The following is a 24335-nucleotide window of genomic DNA, read 5'->3' as shown; positions in this document are numbered from 1 at the left end:
TGGCTGCTAAGCTCTGTCCCAGTGTCTACACCAGAATGAGAGCCTGTTTATCTCACAGGTCAGAGCAGCTCTGCACTGATGCCAACAAGAACCACAGACCAAGGTGCCACAATTTGGTCCTCAGTAAATGACACATAATGTCCAATGAGAAATCAACCCTTGAGGTATTAATTTCGTTTCCCAGGTTGGCTGTCTTGGTGAATAGATTTTGCTCACTATATATAGCAAGGTTGCTGCAACAAATTTTGAAAAGATACAAGTTCAAGTGTTTTTTGGTTTCACAAGCACATGAGCTCAGTGAGAAAGAACAGACTGAGACGGCAAGGAGAACAGCCAATCCTGTTATATTTGTCTTTCTTATTACTGACTTGCCATGATAAATATGGAAAATTATATTTGGCTAGAAGGAGGCTGAGAAAGGGAACAGATGGCCACCAAAAGAATACTAGAGCAGCTAATAGTCACTGGCATATTTCCGGGATAAAAATTTAAATCTGAAGCCAAGCAGAAGCACTATCCATTTTTCTCTGATCAGGGTACTGTATGAAACTGATCTTGCTATGCTCTGACTAGATGAAGGTGGGCTTCCTGAAATGCATTCACCGAACGGAATAAACAACATCTATCCTGCAGTTAACGGCTCTTGCAGTTATGCTGACAGAAATAGTTGACAAGGTGGGGAAAGTGTTTATGTTCCTTCTGTATTTTGAGTGTGTGAGAATGCGTTTGGTATGGCTTTTTAATATATTGCATGATCTAACACCTACATTGCGTTCTCTCTATGTATTCTACAGGCTTGATTCAGTTTTGAATACAAAGAGAAGAGAGTGCCCATTTAAATGAGGAGACAATGGAGTCTATATTTTACATAGTTGTGCATTTAATAATTTATAAAATTTTAATGCATTTCTGATTTCTGTGGTCAACTGGGTACTGAACAATTGGCTAGCATTTTGGGAATTACAAAAATGTGTCACAGTTTCTGATTTTGCAGAATGCTGTATGCTCAGCTGTAAAACTCCTTATGACTACAGACTGGCTAGTGAATAAGGACATTGTTCTGTTTCTTGAGTGACAGAATTAGCAAGGTAATATATGATTTGAAGGGCTGGAATAGCAGGAGGTGATAGCTTGGGATTGAAGTGCAATATTGTAGCTGTAGGACAGGTTGAATGCTATAGGAGTAGGACAGCCAGGTGTGAAATGCAGTGGGATAGTAACAGTTGATGAAGTTTTAATTTGAAGTGCATCTACAAGAGTTAAACCAGTCATAACAGTTCAGCTGTAGGACAGGATTATGCTAGAGCAGCAGCAGGTGGGTCATGTGGATCAAGACCATTGAATATGTCACTGTGGGGACTAGCTGGTCAATTCACCTGCTCAGCCACCAACAGGACTATTGTAGGCACAGATCAGTTTTTCCATAGATAAAATATTATGGTATTCATTTATTTGGGGGAATGTTAGGAGAGTTGACCAGTTATTGTTTTTAAGATGTTTTGAATAAATTTCCCAAAGAGCACTGAAGAACTATAAACCCTTAGTAAATGGGTTTGGGGAGACAAAGAATCACAGATTTCCATGATTTAAAAAAAGGCACAACCACAACCTGATGGACTGATATTTTTGCACTGTAAAAGGAGAAATGTCTGTCTCAGTATCTTGTTAATCTTTCCCCAGTGAAATGGATTCCAAATTCTGGCAGCAAATGTTGGAGCTCACTCAGCCTGCTTCCTTAGCTCTTCCTGAGTTTTAGAAACATTCTGTGAATTGTTCATGCTCTGCCTGTATACACAATCTATTTTGAAGTTTATATTCAGTAATGTAGGCATCATTGCATATCTATTCAAAAGTATTGCTGAGAAATAAAATGCCATTTTGGAGTGAAGACTCTGCAGCCTGTACAGGTCTGTGAAGTCCACGGTTTCTTTGGTTTTCAGTGATAACTGTTACTTTCTAAAATCCTGGCTTTATATTGACTTGTAGTTAGAAAAGCACAAGTGGTTAAGAAAATGTCTTTAAATGGAGCGTATGGTTTTCATGAGCTCCCGAAACTGAAAAATAAAGATAGCTGAGAATAAAGTGGGAAAAAGAATACCATGCACTAAAATTAATAGTCTTATTAAGAGCTGATATGATATATTTAGTACAGTTATGAATGTGGATCCCACGCTCACCTTCATAACAAATATGATTCTCTCTTCAAATGCAGGATATGTAGTTTGCATGTGAAGTGTTTGTAAAAAACCTCTGTCACTGGGCTTTCCGTAGATCATCTATACAAATTCACATTGAAGGACAGCCAAACACCAAGTATATTTGGTGCACCGGGTGAAGTATATCGTGCTCTAGGAAATTCATATGTAGGAATGCAGTAGTCCAGTGGTTCTCTTCTGGGGACATTTGTTGTGGCGGCTCTGGGGATGTATTGGATTTACAACACATAATTCCTTACCCCCGGCCATCAGATTTCACATTTCAAAGATGGGAATTACTATGTCCTGCAAAGACAGGTCTTAGTACCTTTCCCTTTCCTAATATTCTCCTCTGCTCCACAGATATCCATGGTCTTTCCTTGCAAGCTGTACTGATTAACATAAGGCTAGACCCAGAGCTGTTTTTTTCAGCTTGTTCTGTATCTGAAGTTTATTGTTTAAGCTTGCAGAATGACTTATTTTTATTATATTATTATGTTTTTTTTCCTCACAGCTTTTCAAATGAACACAAAAACACCTGTCATGGACAGTAACTGCACTAGTTTCTAGTTGGTCTGCCTAGCTTTAGTGGTGTCTTCATGGTTGACAGTGAGACAGTTGAACCTGCATGTCAAAGGGCAGCATTTCCTTCATGTGATCACTTCAGTTTGTACATAGAGTTTTCTCTCCATATTTTCTTAGGATATATCTTCTGAGGTCTCTAACCTCATCTCCAAGGATGGAGAGCCCATAGCCTCTCTGAGCAGCTATTCCATGTTAACAGAGCAGGATGTGTCAGAACCACTGTACGCATCTTCAGTTTGTTGTGGACCTTTGTAGCAATGCTGATGTGTCCTGGATATATTGAAATCACTGTACATGTATGGATCAGTTTGTACATAAACATCCCTCACCCACTACCGGTAGTCCTGTATATATATATATATATATATATATATATACAGTTTATTGGCACAGATGCAGTATTGTAGTCTGAATTGTCTTTTCTGCTTTCAGGCTCAGTCAGAGGCAATTTCAGTGTGGCTAGGCTGCACCATGGCAGATGTTTCATGGCACCAGTCAGTACAAAATACATTAAGCATACTCCTCCAGCATGTAGGCATATTTTCAAGTGGACTAACTGTAAGTCCATGATAGAGGCTTTTAAAAAGTGATCCACTGGCACTGATACTGGCACTGGATAGACTAAAAGTAATTGCAAAAAGGAAAGACATCATCAGGTAATGTGCCCATTTAAGACTCTGTGACAAGTACAGGCCATGGAAGCCCTGGCTGTAAAACAGATGAAGAAGAATGCCATGATGCTTTATTTAAGAGTTTTTAATCTGCAGTTAACATCTGTAGGGTAATTTTTGCTGCAGATTTGTTATTTGGAAACCAAAGTTTCTTGCTCCAAGTTCCTTCGCTCCTATAGAAAATATTGTTGTTCTGTGACTTCTGAACTTCTGTAATGGAACTGATGTGTCTGCTTGGATAAAGATGACTTTTTGACTGTGAGTGGAATGACATTGTATCTTAAAGCCCAGGGACAAAGGAGCACTTTTGACCAAACCCATTGACCAATGACCAAACCACATTGACCAAACCAGTCAAGAGAGAAGAGCTCCAAGCTGTGATAGGCACAGATTTCTCAGTATCTAGAGATTTCTGCAGTTTACTATAGCCTGTCATTGGACAGAAAGTGCTACCTTATTGCATTAATCTTTATCAAAAAGCTGCTGAAACCACCACCAAAATCTTAAAAATGACAAGCTGCTTAGCACTTTCCCCATGTTCTTTTTTTTCTTCTTTGTATTTATTGCTAATATTACCCGTCCGTTGGAACCAATGGTTTTTTTCTGTATCTAAGTAAATTTCAACATAGCTGTGCTCTCATTAAATCTGTACCACAAGTCGAATCAGATTAGTGCTGCTCGTAACAATGGATGCACACACAATCTACCTTGTGAGGCAGTTTAAAGCTGTCCTTCCAAGCAGGCCCACTGTTGGGTTTTGAGCACATATTTAGAGATGGCAAAAGTCCCCCCCTTCCCCTCCACTGGCCACATGGGTATATGAAGCAGGCTGAGAGGCAAAAATGAGCAAAGCAAGCTGTCTCTGCATCTGTCCACAAAACAGCTGTTCGACTGGGAGAGGAATTGCTAGGCCATAGCCTGTTTTCAGTAGCTTTTGTGGTCCTCTCTCATATACTGTGTTGGCACAGACATTGCCACAAAGAAAAGGAACATAAAAACCGCACAGAGATTTCAGGATTATTTTTATTTTCCAGAATCATTTTTATTAAAGCATCATTTCATGTTTGCAGTCTTCCCATGTGGATGCATTTTCTCAGTCTCAGCTGACTGTTCAAGAGAGAGATCATCTGGGATCAAATAGAGTCTTCCATCAGGTATGTGACTCTTCAGCTGACTTTAAAAGTATCAGAAGGCTTGTTTTCTAGGGGACCCCTACGATAAATTAATCTGAGCAGAGGTAAATCCTTTATCCCTGGTCTCTTCCTTTTCCCCTGTAGCTGTATGACTTCCTATCCCTAATGCCTGTGAGTATTTTGATTTTGCTAGCCGTTCAGTAGCATTTGAGACATTACTTATGTCTAGTCACTTCTGTTTCTTGAAGCTTTCATAAAAAGTCCACTGGAATAAGTTCTAAGGTCTTAAAGACTTTTCCATAATATTGGGAAATAAAATTTATTCACTGAAGTTGGTTGGATTTAGAGCTTTGTTTCTTTGCTTTTTGATGAGATATCAAACCTCTTCATTGTTGTCAAAAGCTTGACAAATATGTTTCTATCCTTCCCTGATGACAAAAATGTTACAGACTCGTATGTGTTGGAGCCTTAACTCTCTAGTCCTTGGTCTGCCTTTGATGATGCATGGTTGATCATTTCAACTTTTTTAATATCTTACAAAGGAATAGTGTTGATTTCTCTCACTTAGATATCAAAGATGGTTAGAGTTTCTAACATTCATAAGCCCACATCCTTAAATGTCTGACTTTAAAGAATGAATGAAAAGAATTTAAAGAATGAATGAAAAGAATTTAAAGAATGAAGAAATGTTTTGCAAATAACAAATAGGAGAAGTCTAAAGGAAGGAATAAAAATCCTGGAGTTTTCAAATTAGTATAAGCCTTCATTTTCCAGTAAATTTTGCACAGAACTTGCCTTTCCCTCACCAACAAGCAGTACAACAAGGGGGCCTAGTCAAAACAAACTCCATGGGAAATGAGAGGGAAGGAAATACTGAGAAACCAGTGCAGGGAAGACCTTCTCTCACTGTCCCCACTCCTGATTTTTGGCAGCAGCCCATCCCAGTTTCTTTCCTACCATTGGGAATAGCTAATGACATTGCCTTGCCACTTACAACTCATTCCTGTTTATTACCCTACATATGCTTTATTTTCCCCACTCAAAGGAGTTCTGCTGGAACAGCTCTTTAGTTTCCGAGACCAACTGCCTTTTCCAGCTGAAGCAGTCCCTTCTTTGATGCTGAATGGAGGTGTCCTTGTGGGGAAATTTTCATGCCCTAAAATGTGTCAGGCTGCCTGATTCCCTGGACCAACTTCTGCCCATTAGTACAGCGGAGCTACAGGAGAGCCCATGATCTTTTCCCCTTTGCCATTAGGTGTCAGAAGTGAATCATACATATTTTCCAAGGATTTAAGTCCCTCTGCATTACAAATTGCTTTTTGGATCACTGTGTAATATTTACTTATGCTTTCTATTTAGAAAGTCAGTCGTGGTGTTTTTTCCCTCCCGCATCTGGAAGGTCAAGCAAAACATGGTTTGGTTGCAGACACTGCAAACCCTCTCCCCCTTGAAAACAGCCTGCCTCAGATAACAAATAAGAGCTTGCAGAATGTTCTCTCCTCTATTCAGGTGAGTTGTAAAGCTCTTAGAAATCTTGTGTTTGCCTGGTAAATCAGCTTCTCTCTAAGTACAGCTAAGAGAGTGTCACAAGTGTGTTTGTGTGTGGGAAGAGAGAAAAAATATAGTGTCAGCATTTGCATCAGTTTCTGTTTCCAGCCTTAGTTAAAGAGAAAACAAAAGGAAAAACTGTAAACAATCAGATGGATTACTTACTAGCACTGCTGTATATATCTCCAGATATTTCCAACTGGTTAGTCCATATCACACCGCCTGGATTCTTCTTGTCTTGGCAACCATGTACTAGTTATTTGAATACGGCTTTTGTACCCCCCTGACACTGAGATTGATCTTTTGTGTCTCCCTCCTGCCCCAGTCTTGTGAGTCATCAGGCCTTTCTCAAAGGATGAGAAATTATAAATAAATTAAGGAAGCATTTAGGTTGGAAGGCTCACGTGGAAGACATCTAACCCAGCCTCGCACTGCAAGCAGAGCAAGCTTGGAGCAGGTTGCTCAGGACCTGGTTCTGAGTATCTCAAAGGTTGGAGAGTCTACAGTTTCTCAGGGCAGCCTGTTGCAATAGTGAACTACTTTAATGGTAACAAAAATATTTCTCCTAATATCTAATCAGCATTTCCTGTGTTGTAACGTGTGTCTATTAGACACACACCCATCTTGGCCTAGAACTGTGGCCCTCTGAGAAGAGTCTGGCTTTGCTTTCCCTATACCATTCTGTCAAGTGACTGGACAGCAGTAACGTCACTCCTGATGCTTCCTTTTCAGCAGGCTGAACAAACATATTTCCTGCAGCCCTTTCTTGAACATCACATGTTCCAAGCTCCTGAGCAGTGTGACCTCTCCCCAGAATTTGCTCCAGTTGGTTAATGTCTTTCTTGTCCTGGGAAACCCCAGACTAGATGCAGTACTCCCAGCATGGTCTCACAAATGCTGAATAGAGGGGGAGATCTCTGGCTATCCTCTTGCTAACAGAAGCCAGGATGCATTTGGCCTTCTTTGCTACAAGGGCATGCTGCTACCTCACATTCTGACCGTTGTCAGACCCACATTCCTGCAAAGCTGCATCCTTTCTGTTGTCCTTCAACCTGACCTGCTCTATGGGTATATTCTGTTCCAGGAAGATTACTTAGAATTTGTCTTTGTTCAGCTTTAGAAGATACCTGTAGCCCTGCTGACATCCCTTTGGACAGCAGCCCTGCTATGGTCTGCAGACTTGGGGTGAACTCAATCTATTGTCCAGGCCATTAATAAAGACACTAAAATGTTCTGGTGTTAGTATTGATCCCTGAGGGATGTCACTTGTAACCACTTGCCACTACCCAGTCCTTGGAACCTGACCAGCCAATTTTCCACTCACTTATCCAGTTAATATCTCACTGTTTGGGCTTCAAGCATACAATGGGAGACAGTGTCACAGGCCCTCCTCTGGACTTGCTCCCACACTTCCATGTCCTTCTTTTGCTGAGGACACCAGAACTGCACAAAGTGCTTCAAGTGGGATGTCGCAAGAGCAGAGCAGAGGGGCAGGATTGCCTCCTTCAACCTACTGGTCATGCTCCTTTTGATGCAGCCCAGGATACGGTTGGTTACTTGGCTGTGAGGGCACACTGAAGCTGGCTCATGTTTAATTTCTCATAGACCAATAGAATGGACTATGGTTATGCTTTTAAGAAATTGATTTTGAAGAGCAATGAGCTCTCCTGATTTCCTTTGCCCTGCAGGACAGTCTCCCGTGGGTTTATGATGAGAGGGTCACTGAACAAGCCTAAAGTTGCTTTTCTGGAGAAAAGTGCTTGTAATTCCACTTGTCTCTTTTTGGTGAGGGTTTTAAACCCCACAATCACATGGTCACTGCCTTCAAAGCTGTCTTTTCTTTGATCCAGTTGTTGCTTATGTTTGTGTAACAGGTCTAGCAGTGCATCTCAAATCACCTGCATTGAGAACAGTTCAGAAATCTCCCCAAATGCTTTTGCCACTTCAGTGAATACTGGGGTGACTGGACTACCCCATCAGCATTAAGGCCTTAAGTTATGATGACTCTTCCCTGCAGTACCTAATTCAAACCTGTCTCTTTGCAGACAATCTTGCCTTACTTCATCAAATAGCTCCTGTTTCTCCTCAGCAGTTCTTGTTTCTCATCTTATGTCTGTAGAAGCCATGACCTTCTCTGTAGCTTCTACCAGATCCAGTGGATGCATCATCTCTGCTGAGTCTTTTCCCCTCAATGAAGGGATTGAGGAGGACATGGTCTGAGACACCAAACCTTACATCATTATCCTAGAGTACAGTCTCCTGTCTCCTTATCTGGTGCTCTTTTGTCTCCGGCCCTTCACCGTCTCTTCGTGGCTTGATTCTGCAGTCCATGCTTTGTTTTCCCATTCTGGAAATCCTAAGAATCTTCATGTGTTGTGATCCTGATCGTCTGCTGGTATAGTTGATGTGTATATCCCTTCTTCTGCAATGTCTTCCTTCTAGTGCTTCTGCACCCACACATTCATACCAGTCTTGGTGTTTCTGTTATACATGTGTATGTGTGCAGACCCAAGCTGGTGTTCCTGGCAGTTCATAGAATCATTGAATGGTTAAGGTTAGAATGGACCTTAAAATCATCTAGTTCCAACCCCCCTGCCATGGGCAAGGTGGATTCAGTCCTGTGAGTTGCACAAGCAATCTCAAGGATTCTAGCACAACTCTCCAGCAGATGTGCCCACATAGAAATCTGAGGTGGATAATGTCTATTATACTCTCTTTCCTGCTCTCTGTACTAGCATGTGGGTTACTGCAACTTAATCAAGCCATAGCAATTTGTAAAATTTACAAAAAGTGAGAGCCCATGTATTAAATGAACCTGGAAGATGAACCTCCTCTTATTTAGAGATTTCCCTTTATGTGGTCCAATAACTTCTAGTGCTATTGGCACAATTAGCTCTCTGGGTAAGTAGAGTGTTCTAGTCCCCAAACATGCTTGTTCTGTCTCAGCACAATATTGACATAAAGATGACTGGACAAACACAAAATAGATAACTTGCAGCTTTGTCTTTGGGAATGTAGAATTTTCAAACTGGTTTTGTATATATTCCTATAATTACAGACCAAACAAAATTCACCTTTTTGTTTGTTTGTTTGCTTTTGCTTGGCAGGAAAATGGAACACAAGGAAATTTTTCCCAATTTAACCTTCCAGACGATCTTCCTGAAAGTGATACCAGAGCCCAGACAAAGCCATCAGAACCGGAAACCACCAGCATCACTGTCAAACTGCCTATGACAGCTTCAGGTAGAATATAACAGAACTGAGGTGACAGGCTGCCTGTATTGATCAAGAGTGTATGTAGTCAGGACACTCAGTGACCAAAGGCCCCATGCTAAATGGTCACTGAAATACTGAACAAACTATTTGGAGGACAGGGATATGGATGGTCTCAGGGATTTCCAAAAATCCTACTTGGGGATGTACACAGTAGGAGAATGAATACACTAACACAAATATATAAATGAGAGAAGCATGCTTTATGGAAAATAATGTCGATTTGTCTAAGATTTACGACAGAACATGTAGGTGACAGCACTATTTTCTTACAATAATAAAACTCTTTTCCCACTTGCTTGTAGCTGTGGCACATTTTATCTCTGTGGGCTAAACTGCATTTTGGGAGTTCTCAGATCTAGAAAGTTCTGACAGAGTTTATCTGCTTTTAGAAGGAGTCTAGGAATAATAATAATAAAAAAAAGTAGTGGCCTTTTGCTTTGAAATGATTTAGCATCCCTGAGTTAGTGGATTAAGATCTGCCAGTGTTTAACAAAACACCCACATGCATGCCTAAAGAACATGTTTTGTAATGCTACAGTCTGATTATTTATCTAGCTTTAAACGATGCAAGTGGAGGTGTGAGGGTAGCTCAAATGTTTCTAGGCAGAAAGAATCAGAACTAGGGCAACAGCACATTTGGGCCTCATTTGATTCCAAATCTGATGCATCTGAACTTACTTGATGTCTTCTATCACAAAACCTCCTTTGGTTAACTAAAGCTTACTGCCATTTTTAAAATATAATGATCAAACCAATAAAACCATAATTTTTTCCAATGCATGCTTTGAAGCTTGCTGAAGCATATAGGCAACATACGGGATTTTCAAAAATACCTAGGTAGATAACTTTGCTCAAAATCAAATAATTTTTACCTGAGCTCTCTTAAAAGTCTTGCTGACAGATGATGATTTTTGTTGCTTTGACTGCTTTGGACATAATACTGGAAGTCAGAAAAATAAAACAGAAACATAGATTTGTGCAAAATGTCAACATTGTAGAATCATAGAAATGTTGTTCGGAAGCGAACTCCAACAGTCACCTACTCAGCCTCCTGCTCAGTAGCGTGCTGTACTGTAAAATATTCCATGGTGAAAGCAATTTTCCATCAGGTTTCCAACATTTTATTGATTGTTGGTTTTACATTCTTGTTTTCTGATTTAGAAGCCTTGAAATATTTTAGAAACCATTTAACAGTCTATGAGCAAAAGGAAATTCTCAATTACACGGAGCTATGGTTTCTTGGGCTGGAAGCTAAAAAGATTGAAGGTTTGCCAGAAACCCAGAATAATAATTGTTATGATGATGAGCATGGTTCCTACTTAAAGGTAAGTGGAAAAAGTATGATATTCATTTTCAGCTGGATAAGTTTGCAGTGACTGTATACCAACTCTTAAGTGATCTATGTGAGATAAATGTTGCTTCTAGAAGATAAATATTCACATAGTGAAAACATCAGTGCCAATCACTTTAAAGCTTAGAAGAGAATCCTAAAGAGAGGCCCACTTTGCATCTAACTTGGGATTGATGCAAGGTAGGTGGATTAATAAAGTATGCACTTGGTATTTTCTCTGTCACTCTTGTTTAACATAGACTTAACATGAACTACTTTAAAACCTGATCTTTGTCATAACATTTGAATCTGAACTGTTTGTTTTCCTCTGAAGGTTTTACATGACCATATTGCGTATCGATATGAAGTGTTGGAGGTCATTGGGAAAGGGTCATTTGGGCAGGTGGCTAAATGCTTGGATCATAAAACCAATGAATTAGTGGCATTGAAGATAATAAGGAATAAGAAAAGGTGAGACATCTTTAAACTGGTATATCCAGCTCTTTGTTATATAGGCAGTGACCAGCTGGGATAATGTGAACAAGGCAAAATCAAACCCCCTCTACATCAGACCAGCCCTGCATGACTGAGAGCTGATAGCCTACATTTCTCCCCAAGACTCAAACCCCACAGGAATATGCTGGGATGCTCCAATCACTCATTTTAACATGAAACATTCTACACTATGGTCCTAAGCAACCTCTTCTTATTATGTGATAGGTTAAAAATTTGCAGTTGAGTCCAGCTTGAACCAGAGTCAATGAAGCAGATGGGAATGAAGCATCAGAGTTTTAGCTGTTGAGTTTTCACCATCAGTGAACACTAAATGTATGGGTGCTCTTCAAAACTATCTTACTGTGATAGGTGTGAAATATGGCCTTGTTCAAGTAAATGGAAGCATTCCTATGGACTTTGAAAGCACTAGGATCTTACTCTTGATGCTAATTTGAAACTTTTTCATTAGAGCATTTTTTCAGACAAGTCAAAAATAACCACTCTGAAGTGTTATGTAAGGCCAGTATATTTAGACAAGGAAACAAGCATAATGAATCAAAGTTACAGCAGTTAATGTGTGAATGGTAAATTTTTAATCCTTGTCTGACATGCTGAGTTTACAGAAAGATTATAGTGTTCATAGCATTTGTATTTCTACAAATGCTAGACTAAGTTAATGTTATCATTCCTATGTCATGTGATATTTCAGATTTCATAGCCAGGCTTTGGTAGAAGTGAAGATCCTTGATGCTCTCCTGAAGAAGGACAAAGATGACACTCACAATATCATCCACATGAAGGAATACTTCTACTTTCGTAATCACTTCTGTATTTCCTTTGAACTGCTGGGGTAAAGTATATTTTCCTTTACACAAATCTTAGGGAGAATTGTAGATTTTCTGCCTTACAAGCATTAACTTTTATGTCTTCTTCAGAAGAATTTGCAGCTGTTAATGTTACAAGAAAGGAATACTGTCTAAATACAGACTGCATAACTGAGCCTTTGCTCACCAAAGATGAACAAGAAAAAGCTCCATTCACAGGCTTCACACAGATAATGACATGATCCACCCCTCATTTTTTTGTGCTGTATATTGAAGTCTTCTTCCCTGAAAGACCTATGGGGAAAAGAGTAAAACAGTGAATGGAGGACTGTTAAACCTCAGGGTATATAAATACAGATAATATTAAATAATTAAAAAATATAGCTTTTTCCTGCTTTCTATGCACCTGTGTTGCAGGACACAGCTTAGGAGAAATTTTGAAGGAATTTTAGAGAAGATAATTTTATTCACCAGCACCCTTATAATCAGGCATCAATTTGGAATCATGCAGGTTACCCACAGTTCCCTTAAACTGAAGCCCCCATTGCTGCACATGTTACAATCCTTGCTGAATATTCATTATTGTATGGAAGACTTAATCTCAAAGAGACATAAATTCACTGTGTTACTGCTTGTCAGTCTGTCACTCACAGACACACAGACACAAGAGTTGACTCTTTCCCTCCACAGAAGACACAGACCACTCTTTTCAGAGAGCTACTATGGAAACTCATAGCAAAATGTTCATGGGGTAGCTGGAGACCAGCCCTGCTGTGGTGTCACTGGAGTCATGGGGTCCTGGACTGTAAGCAGGTGGGGGTAACCCCAGGCTACTAGGGAGAGTCATCAGGGTTCTGGTGCCCCGAGTGCCTGGGTAGCATTCCCATGTTGCAACATCATTTAATGACCTACTGGAAGGAGCTAAGATATAATGGTCACAGGAGAGATATAAAAACTTAGCAAGACCTGACTTCACAGGGGTATTTATCTAGAAGGATTTACGCTGATTAAAGATTCTTTAGGTGAAAAGGACTTATACAAGCTGCCAAAGCAAGGACAAATGAGAGCAAATGAAGAAAATTGATTTCTCTCAGTTCCTGAATTATAGTTGCTCTTAGTGAATATCAGACAGCTGCATAACATAGCACTGAGTTTAGCAAGCAAGCAAGTCACTGACATTATGTCTTTAGGTCTGGATGATCAGGGAAACATTTGGGCATGTTACATGCAGAACAGCATTCTCAAGGAGGGAAAGAGCTAAGTTATTTTCTTCTGCATGAGTCCTTCCTCATGTAGGAAGAGAGGCTAAATACTCTCTTGATGTCAGTAAGCAATCATGCCTTTAAAAATAAGTTCCCTAATCTCTTTTCTGCTTTCTGTCTTCTTCCACCCCCACAACCCCCACAGAATAAATTTGTATGAGCTGATCAAAAAGAACAATTTCCAAGGTTTCAGTTTGTCTTTAATTCGACACTTCACTCAGTGTGTGCTGAAATGTTTACAAGTGCTCTACCAGGAAAGAATCATTCACTGTGATCTGAAGCCTGTAAGTACAGTTATTTCATAACCTGCTATTCTGCACAGAATACATTAGCTTCAATTTATTTTTTATTGACTGGGAGTGAACTGTCAGAAGAATCTTTAAAACCCAGTAGGCTATTTGTACTGAAGCTATAGCTTATTCCAGACTGTGTTAGTACTAGACTCAAGTAACTCTTTCCACTGGTTCAGTTTATTCACTGCAATTATTATATGAGTTCAGATGGTTGCCAAAATGCATGAAGATGTGAATCAAATTCAGGTAATAACATTTTGCTTACAGAAAGAAAAAAGTACTTGTGGAAGTAAGTATTTCAGTATAAAGGACATTATAATTCAAGGAGATATGGAGATATTCACAAGGCATCTATTTCAGGTTCTCCTGTTAAATCTGTTTAGTTCTACATACTTAACTGTAAATTAAGCAGCCTAGTAGATGGCAAAGGAATTCTACAGTACTGAGTTTAGGATACTCACCTATTTCTGGAGGAACATCTGTGATCCAAGTCCTGTTGCTATATCTGCTGAGCATTTATGCTAGGTGAAACATTTTTGTTTTACTTAATCCCCAGCCTTAGATTTTTCCAATTTTCTGAGATTTTCTGAGTATTTTAATTCTATTTTTATTTCACGAGGATGTTTCTCTTGATTTATTTACAAAACCGCAATGAACCAGTAAATCAATAACGTTATCAGCTCTCAAATAAAAATTACAAGGATGAAATTCTGCTCTCACTTTGCTTAACGTACCTTGACTCAGAATTCTGAAGAGTCACATACGGTCTGTAATCATTGTCTTGCTAGCGTCTTTGCCAGACCAATTTGCAGTGAGAAATGAGACTTGCAAATATCTAAAATATCTTAATCAGAAATAATTAGCCCAATGGGAAATCTGTTTTCAGAAAGCCACTGATAAGGAATGAGGTTGGCATGATCAATGAGTGTATTTAAATATAGTAATATATTAGTGAACATCTAATGAGTTTGCTAAAAGAGAATTTTGTTCTCATTCTACAATTGTACAGTTTTGTGAATTTATGTGTTTGAAACTCACATCTGTTACTCCATCTGCCTCCTGTGATATTCCACAATGTTATGTAGAGTATGAAGTTTCTCTGGACTTAATGCTAGGTAATCACTGCCCCAGAACCTGGTTTTGCAGTTAATCAGCTCCCTTGCATTGTCAGAGATTTACTATTAGAGACAGAGTTCTACCATGGCCAGGAAGGGCAGAGGGAGGATGCTTCTTCCCATAACAGGACCAAGAGCACTTTTGTAGTGGAAGTCAGTCTTTGCCTTGACTTTCACAGTAGCAGTTTCTCCCTCTTGTCACACAAAGTATTTCCTAATGAGCCTACTAATTAGCCAAGAAACTACTTCCTCATTATTTGACATCAACCTGAGAACTGCTCAGTGCTTCAAAGTTTTGACATATAATAACTTTAAAACTGGTTGATAAAGGTAGTCATCTCTCCACTGAGAAGTGGAAAAGACTGCATGACCTGTAAGAAGTCAAAGAAAACCCTTGATTTAGGTAGATTTTTAATGAGGATAAAAGTCAGCTATGCAGAAGAGAGCTAATAAGCTATGTTTACTCATTGGTGCAAATATCCCTGAGCTAGCTGTTTAAGAATCACTTCTCAATCTGGAATTGTAGTGAATTGCAGGTAGCCATCTGCACCCAGCTAATAATCCATAAGACCCTACTGTTTCCATCCATCACTTCCTGGGGATCCCAGAGAGCCTTTCTCAGTGGGATCACACCATTGTGAGATGGAGAGTGGAGTGGTATGCATAAAGGCAGTCTGGAGAAAATTGAAAGCAATGGATGGATAAACCATGAAGCACTACTTATTCATGGGACAGGGGCTTTCTGTGGTTACAGAAGGATTGTTCTGGTTGATACAGCACAGCATACAACCAGATGCAGTTTGCCTTTTACTAGGTTAGCAAATAATGAGGTCTGTGGAACTCACTCTACTTACACAGCAAGCATTCTTGCCGGCTGGTACCTTGTAACACCACACACTGCACAGTGCAGTGTCTTGTATTGTATGACATGGACTGGAGTCTCTGTCTAGCTAACCTTCAAACTGGATAACTCCACAGATCTCTCTTTGGTTAATTGCCCATTATTGAATGCTTACTCATGTTACCAAATACACACCCAAGGAAGTTCTAGTTTGAAGCTTTCATTATGCAGATAAGTGTAAGCCTGATGTATTATGCATTGATTACTTTCCAAAGTGTTAATTAATCTGATGTAATGTTAAAACCCCTTTTCCCTGTGATTCTTTTTTCTCTTTAGGAGAACATACTATTATACCACAAAGGCCAAGGCTCAGTTAAAGTTATTGATTTTGGATCAAGCTGCTATGAACACCAAAGAGGTTTGCAGAAAAGTCAAGTGGATGTAATTTTCTTAATAAGCTTTCTTAATTTTGAATAATGTGAAAACTACTTCTTTGAGCTGATATAGTGACCTATGTCCTTAGTTAGAATCTGATGAACTATTCAGCTACTGGTGGTAGAACAAATACGAGTTGGAGACAAGTATTCTACTGCCATGTTTTTTCCTCATCCCAAGCCTGATGATTTGGGATCCTCTACTCCTGTTGAAATCAGAATTTCATTTTGCAAGATTGACTAGCTCTTGCTAATAGGCATATGAGTATAATCTCAATACTTCACTTAGCAAGGAATTTATCAGGTGCAGAGAGCCTTTCTCAATGGGATGGTTATGTTATAATTGGTACTTTGTGATTAATACAATGGGGGGAATGGAAACTATGGTTTTAGTCTAGAAAATTTAAATTTGTTTTTGTTTCGGCTGGTTGGGGTTTTTTTATCGAAGATTTAAGTACACTGTGAGGAGGTAACAAAAACCAAATTAGTAGAAAAGAAACAAATGCATAAAAATTTACCTAATAATAAATCTTAATATTAGTAGACATATTGTAAAGCAAGAATGATATCATCATCAGGAATGCAAACATTATCTGTTAAAAAAAAACCAACAAACACAACAATGAAACCCAAAACCTAAGAAAGAAATCTGCACTGCATTTCATTAACTTGGAAAAACAGAACTAGTCTTGTATAGCTCATATTTTTCCTATGAATGATGGATATGTAAGCTGAGCGAAACTTTTTCACCTGTATTTTGGGATTCAGACCACTGGATTCAGACCACTTGCATCCCAGTTTTGTAGGAGTGTGTAATCATTTTAAGTTTGCCTATATCTGAGTAGAAGGTAATCTGAGGTGTAGCCTAAAATTTTTGGGAAGACTAACAAATCGAAACACAAAACAAGTGAAAGGAAAGATGGGGTATGACTGAGGAGACAGCTGAAAAGAGAATTGGTACAACCCTCAAAGTCATATAGGCTTAGAGAGCGGAAAGCAAAAAGGCAGCGATTTCTTTGTGACAAGAATGACAAAAATCAGACAGCAGTTGTGTAGTTGGTCAGATGCAGAAGGGTGGGTTGCCACCATGGAACTCTCTAACTGTACAGCTTTGGAGGAATCACATATCACGCAGCACTTACTTTTCAGGGTGCTTTACTTCCAGAAAGATGGAATATGGGATTCAAATAAGTGCACAAATACAAAGTAATGATCAGAGAGGTAGGAATAAGAGAATAACAGAAAATAACACAGTGTGTTTAGCTGTCTGAATGACAAGAGATAAAAGAATTAGACCTCTCACTATGATGAGTCCTAATTTTGGAATGAGATCTTTTGGCATCTGCTGTGGGACAGTAATGCATTAATAGGGAAATCAGAAGAGAATAGGAGGTGTTCCTTAGGTGTCAGTGAAACCAGTATTTCTTACAGTGCAAGCCTGCAATAATGAAGAACTATTGGGTGATGGAAGGCAAAGACCTCCAGATAGGAAAATGAACACGGAGTAAGCTGAATCAGCACTAGTAGAATAGTTTCCTTCAGTGAAATTTGTTGAAGAACAATTTCCAAATAGAACAGTGGAAAGTATATTACAGATTGATTTTAGGATGGGATTAGAAAAGGTTTTTAGAGCCTGTGAGCAATCCCTTAATGTTATCTAATGGGTAGAGGAGATTTATGATACTTGAACATGTATTTCACTTTTCTGTGAAATCTGGAATTTACATTTCTGTCCCAATTATGATATTTTGCTTCTTGTCTAATTTTCTTTTTTGATGTAGTGTACACCTATGTTCAGAGCCGGTTTTATCGCTCACCTGAAGTGATTCTTGGTCATCCTTACGCTATGGCTGTTGATATGTGGAGTTTAGGCTGTATTATAGCTGAACTTTACACAGGCTATCCACTGTTTCCAGGGGAAAATGAAGTTGACCAACTTGCCTGTATCATGGAGGTAACTTTTGGGATTATCTTTTGAATTACATATTCACCTGATAAACTACATTGCCAGAAACAAAGAAATCTCAAGAGATAATGAAATATAATTGGCTATGGGCTGGCCATTTAGAGGGAGTTTTATTACAGAGCCAAAGAGCTCTTTGAGATGATGGGTTTTAAGGCAAAACTGTTATTTCCATTTCATGTGCCAAACACCATTTTGTACACTCAGTGTTTTGCTTTTGAAGGAAACATATCTTAATCTGGTCAGAATTTATATGGAGAAGTTAGAAGAAGTGTATCTAAGGGGAAGAAAAAGCAATCAAAATGACAACAGGCGCCTCCTCTCTTAGAAATCTAATATGTGTCAGTTGAATCAGATCTCTTTACTCCAGACTCCTGCTGAGGAAGAGATTTTTGCTAACATTTGAGTAGTCAGCTGTAGCTTTGTCTAGAGATCTTGAAAACCTCAGTCTTGAGTAGGAACCCACTGGGTGGCCTGCTCAAGTGCTGCTCTACTCTCCTGGTGAAAAAGTTTTTCCTAAGTCACCCTGCACTTCTCAAGCCACAGTTTGTGGAAATTGCCCCTTCTTATACTGGTCTGTACGTACCAAGTGGTTTGGCACTATCATCTTCAAAGAGTTTTAGGAATGTGCTGCAGCATCTTCAACCTCAGGTCACCTACCCAGTGCAAATCTTAGAATAGGTGCAAAGGTGAAAGCAAATTACTTAGTTACTCCATACCAATCACTCAACTGCAACCTCATATTGAACTCAGCCCTGAGTTCTGATCCTTGCCATGTTAATTTGTGCAAGGTTTTTAAATGACAGCATCTCTCTATGTGACGTGTCATTAACGGATATGTGGTAGTGAGGATTCCAGTATTACCCTTTATAAGATCACATTTTCTGTGTGCAGACAGCTTTAAGGAATCTCTTAACTCCTTCCACATTAAATGGCACAAGAGGAAATGGTTTGCAGACGTTTCACAGTAAATTGTGCCATTCAACTTCTTCTCAAATGGAGAGTAAAATACCACATCTCTCCTGATGCTTAGTATGCTTAACATACTTGTTAGGTATGTTAATGACATGAGGAGTAACTTCATGAATTCATTTTCTATGTTGAAGGTATTGGGTCTTCCACCAGCTGATTTTATCCAGGCTTCATCAAGGAAGCGAACATTCTTTGGTAACTACTTCTGATTGTCCTTGCTGGATTCTTCCCTGCTAGTTAATCACTAGTTAGTAGCACTGATAAAGAGCAGGGCCAGATAACCTTAGCTGCTTCTTAGCTAACAAACCTTTTTCAGGGAGGGGTACTGGGGAGAAGCAAAAGGGTGACATGAAGCTTACAGGTGAACCTGTTGCTTTCCTCTTCATGTCTTATGGGCCTTTCATTGCCAAGGTGATAGGGAAGGGATTGAGAAAACCATCCCACTGTTACTCCTTAAAAATACTGCTTGAAGGAATACAGCAAGCTTTGGGAGCTCATACACGTTGAGTTCATTCCTTTATATAAAATTTGGTTTTGGAAATTACAGAAAACAGTCTATAGGATGCATACAATATTGTTTGCCACAATGCTGGCAGACTATCAGTCCAGCAGGGCAAAACCAGAGTTAGTGGGATGGATATGGGCACTGTTTTTGCAAGTCTTACATATTTGGTGAGGATGTATTAGCATATTTTTTGAGCTTTTTTTTTTTTTTTTTTTTTTTAAGATTCCAAAGGTTTTCCTAAATCCGTAACTAACAGCAAGGGGAAAAAAAGATGCCCAGACTCCAAGGATCTCAGCACAGTACTGAAAACCAATGATGCTGGTTTCTTGGACTTTCTGCAAGGATGCCTGAGGTGAATTCATAGTTTTGACTTACATGCAGCAGGCTAGTTCTGACTTTGCTTTCATTCTATTGTGCATTTAAAAACTTTGTATCTGTTGGGGTGCTTTTTGGTAGGGTGTTTTTGGTTTTCTTATTTGGTTTGGTTGCTTTGGTTTTTTTTTCCATGATAGCATTTGCATAACTAATATTATTCATAGCTTACTCCAGAGAGAAATCATTGCACAGAAAGCCTATATGGGATTGGTTTAAGGTACAGAAGAAAGCTGACATCATCCTGTCTAAAAGCAGATCTTCTGATGCTGAACACTAAACTCTAAAAGCAATGTTTTTTACTCATTGAGAGCTTTTACAGTTAAAGCTTTCTGTTTTATCAGAAAAGGTTCATTCAGATAACATAGATAATGGTAATGCACTGTCCCAAGGCAGTGTGCTTATGGAGATCAAGGTTTGGTTTTGTACTTTAACTCCTGCTTCCGTGAGAAAAAGTCTTTCTATTTCCTCCAGCAGAAGTTATACTTGGAGCTGACTTAGATGCCTAGAATGCCTTTATGGAATTTTCTGTGCTAGGGCTTGGAAATGGCAATCAGGTGTTACACTGTAGTATATGAATGAAAACAGTTCTGCTTCTTTAAATATGTGCTTACAGAGATCTTGCTCTGCATGCACATTCCCTCAGATAAGGTTAGACTCTTTTTAGTTCCAGTACACCATATGCCTCACCATTAGCAGAGGATAAAAAGGCATTCAGCCATGTCTCCAACCCAGAATTAATGGTATTGGTTGCTTCCTCTGGATTCTGGTAGTTAGTGTGGAGAATTACTTAGCACAGTTAGCACAGTGTTACCTTGTAGTTTGTAAGCTGATTTAAGACCTTTACCTCCTTCTCATAGTTATTTTTCACTGATAGAAGTGGCATTTTGCATTTCAAGGATTAGTTGATAAACTGTATTTTTCTATTCTCTTGTTTGGAATAGATTTTTATAAGTCACTGGAGCTCAGAGTGTGAAAAGTCTAGTATGTCTCAGAACCTATCATTTCTAGGATAAACTGTTGACTTTAGTCAAGGGGTTTGCTACCGAATACCTAGTATGGCGAGTGGTCCACAGCTTTTTTCTTAAAGGAAATAGTTGATTTGCATATTTTTGTATGCTGCTAAATACAAACTGCATGTAACTGTTAACAGCCTTCAGACAAGGTAGAAATTCTCTATACAGAAACTTTTTACCTAGTAGAATAATTTAGCTTGGAAAGGACCTCTGGAAATCATCTAGACCATCCTCCCACTCAAACCAAAGCAAACTTGGAACAGGTTTCTCAGGACCTTGTCTGGTCAGGTTCTAAGTATCTCCAAGGAGGAAGATCCACAGCCTCTTGGGCAACTTGCTCCAAAACTGAATCTCACTCATGGTGAGAGTGTCAGTGGCAAAGTGCCTATGTGTTTGAGTGAGGGAAGAGAGACACGATTTAGTGTCATCAGCATGTCATCTGTTATCACAAAATAAATGGGACTTTTTAATAAATGGGGAGAAGTTCAAACATGATCATGGTTATTTTCCAAGGTGGTCACATTACTAAGCATTTTGCAGGGTGGGACTCCACAGACCCTGCTGATATGAGGTGCTATTTTACTAATAGGTCTTTTTACTTTGAAGATGGTTACTAATGGGGTTTTACTCATCCATCAAACTAAAAGACTGACCATGCAGGATCAAACTTTTGTCTGGTTGCCTTAAATACTAACCTCTTGCACAGGTGCACTAAAGCTTTCGGGATGAGCTTGGATCCTAGTTTGCACTCTGTAATGGCAGCAGAAGCTGGCCTCATACCTTTTCCAGTGTTACCTCTGTCTTACACAAGTCTAATATTGACTGTAGGTTTCTTTCTAGAAGTTCAGTAGTACTTTAACAAAGAAACTCATAGGGTTACATGATGAAAATCAACCCTCTTTATTTCATTAAGAGATTGCTTTTAATGTTCTCATTTTGCTAGATTTGAATGAATCATTGATCCATTTTGTTTTGCTGCCTGAATCATAACATTTAGAAAATAGTTTCAGTGAATCAGAAAAAAACACAACTTTGTGAACAAGTATTTTCCAGGTTGCACATTAAAAATACTGTGTGTTGGGATTGTTTAAATTTTCAAAGGAATGAAGTACGGTTTGAAAAGAAAACTCTTTTGGAGACAAAAAGAACTGAACTCTTTTGTCCTTTTTGGTTGCAAGTCTGTGTCTGTCCAAAGCAGCTTGATACATTTGCCATAACTTCATATATAGTTTTGTTCAACTTGCATATAACTCTTTTGCAGATGAAAACATCAAATAAACACAAAAAAAATCATTCAGCTTTTGGGATGACAAGAATCTGTTTGTTTTCCTACATTATTTCTGTACAGTTCTGGACAGCACTGAGACAAATCAGAATGTAACAGTCTGTAATGATACAGAGATTTGTAAAAGAAGTATTAGGACTGACAATAACACAGTAAGAATGGAAACATAAATGTGTTTGAGCACTGGAAAAAACAGCAGAAAAGGGGTTGAAAGAATGGTATGTATTGGTAATGAAGGTCATTGCTCCTGAAATAAAACTGGGGAGCATGTTGTCTGTCACAGCCAGGAAGCCTGCACTCTGGTGAGACCACAGCACAGTGATAAATGTCAAAGCTCACAGCCATTGCATGGCGACAAGGCTACAGATTATCATATATGCTGTTCATTTTCATTTGCCTGTTAGCCTGAAAGGAAAACAAACATATGTTCCAAAAGGAAAAATAGATCATGAGTAACTACTTGCTTAACATTTATGGAGACCGAAGTTAGCAAGGCTCTGATCTGAAGGAACATGCCCAAAGACTTGTGATGAGGGCTCAGTAGCTGACAGCACTTGTCCTCTGTGGGACACACAAGTGCCCTTGTCCAAAACACTTGGTACTTGTGAGTATGGGGGTGTGAGAGCTGCGTAAATGAAAACTGTAAAAGCATATAGTCAATGTAGAGATTTTGCAAAAAAACCCCAAAACCAAACAACACCTTTAATTTCCATAATAAGATCTCCCATGAGTTTTCTTAGAGTAAGTCTCTACTGTAGTTTCAGGTGCAGCTAAATTAGGGAAGACAAAGTTATCCCATGTCTCATTTATGTTGCCCTTCTTGGAGATTGCATTGACAGAATGTGAAAACCATGAAACAAATATTCAGTAGATTCTCTACCCTATTAACACTTTGAACTGTGTATTAAAAATGGTTTTGTGCTGCAGAGGGGTTGATCAGCAAAGCACACAGTGCTGGAGAAAATAGAAAGTTTTGAAGGATGGAAGAGATCACATATGATTTTTCTTAATTTTCAGCTAAGTATCTGTTTCAGAAATATCCTCATGACAGGACTTTCAGAAGATAATACTGAATCTTTTGGTTTGAATTAATTTTCTGTCATAAACAGTTCAATAATTATTTGTCTACCATGGATTTAAGGTGGGAACCTGCCCTGCGCATGACTCCTGATGAAGCAATGAAGCATGCGTGGATCCAGGAACCAAAAATATACAGAGCAAAACAGAATTCAAGAGTGCTGAGTGATGTCTCTTTCTCTACACTGGAAAAGAAAAAAGAGAATATTCGTAAGCATGTGCTACCTGGAGAACCAAGTACATTTATATCAGTGTTTGGTATTTCTTTAGATGTGAAGTAAGGTGAGGTGATAGTACACAGTATGTAGATAATGGATAGTCACTAGAATGTGGTGGTTAGAGCCACTCTTTCTCACTTCTGTAGTAATGCATTACTTATGTTTTATAGCAGCTGCCAGCAAGGAGTCTGGCAGTCCCAAAATTCACATAGAAAGATCTTCTCCCTGCTGACAGCAAAATAACAATGGTATCTGACACCCCATTATGATGCACTTCACTTTCAGAGGAAAAGAATGCATCAGTGCTGGTTGTAAGATCCAGAGAAAATTTTCAACTGTTTTTTCTTTTGTGAATTTGTGATAGTCATGTTTACCTGCTGCTAAGAGCCTGCAGTCTTACCCTATCATTGTATTTATTTCTTATTACAGAAAATATCTGGAAAGATATGGTTGACAAAGTGGAAACTGAAGTGGAAAGTGAACTGGCTGAAAGACTGACTCCTACTGTGCCCTCCACAGGCACAACAGAAAATGATTTGCAGAACACAAGGAAATATGTTTTTCCAGAGAAACATTTGGAAACCCAAATGGAAAAGCCTGTAAACAGTAACCAAGTAGAACACAGTGGTGAAACAGTTCTTCCAAAACATTCTCTTTTTTTCCCACCAATTAAGTAATACACTGCACAAGTGATGATTAGTTCAGTTGCATACCTGTTATATTTTGTAGGTTTTATTTGTACTCAGGAATATAAGCTGTATCTGTCTGTACATGGGCTGTGCACATTGTAAGTATATTTAATGTTCATTTTATCCTCAAATAGTCCAGGCAAGCAAAACGGAATTTGAAAACCGTTTGTTTTTCTTATGTATATCCTTGTGATCAGAGATTCTTCACAACCAGCAGCAATAAAATGGAGACTGTA

The 24335-nt window shown here is 38.9% G+C and overlaps 1 protein-coding gene across 1 annotated transcript; it reads left to right on the top strand.

Annotated features, from left to right (window-relative positions):
- Nucleotides 1-573: 573 nt before the first annotated feature.
- On the top strand, nt 574-24335 carry DYRK4 (dual specificity tyrosine phosphorylation regulated kinase 4). Its single transcript, XM_005147963.3, has 14 exons — nt 574-675; nt 4522-4605; nt 5944-6093; nt 9240-9375; nt 10570-10733; nt 11073-11209; nt 11943-12083; nt 13465-13603; nt 15905-15986; nt 17784-17956; nt 19072-19132; nt 19665-19794; nt 23257-23402; nt 23840-24335. The coding sequence occupies exons 1-14, from the start codon at nt 652-654 to the stop codon at nt 24085-24087; spliced, it is 1815 nt and encodes a 604-aa protein (XP_005148020.2). The 5' UTR covers nt 574-651; the 3' UTR covers nt 24088-24335.

The sequence above is a fragment of the Melopsittacus undulatus genome, chromosome 5 (genome assembly GCF_012275295.1).
Source record: "Melopsittacus undulatus isolate bMelUnd1 chromosome 5, bMelUnd1.mat.Z, whole genome shotgun sequence".
Lineage (NCBI taxonomy): Eukaryota > Metazoa > Chordata > Aves > Psittaciformes > Psittaculidae > Melopsittacus > Melopsittacus undulatus.
This window is presented reverse-complemented; position numbering and strand designations above follow the sequence as displayed.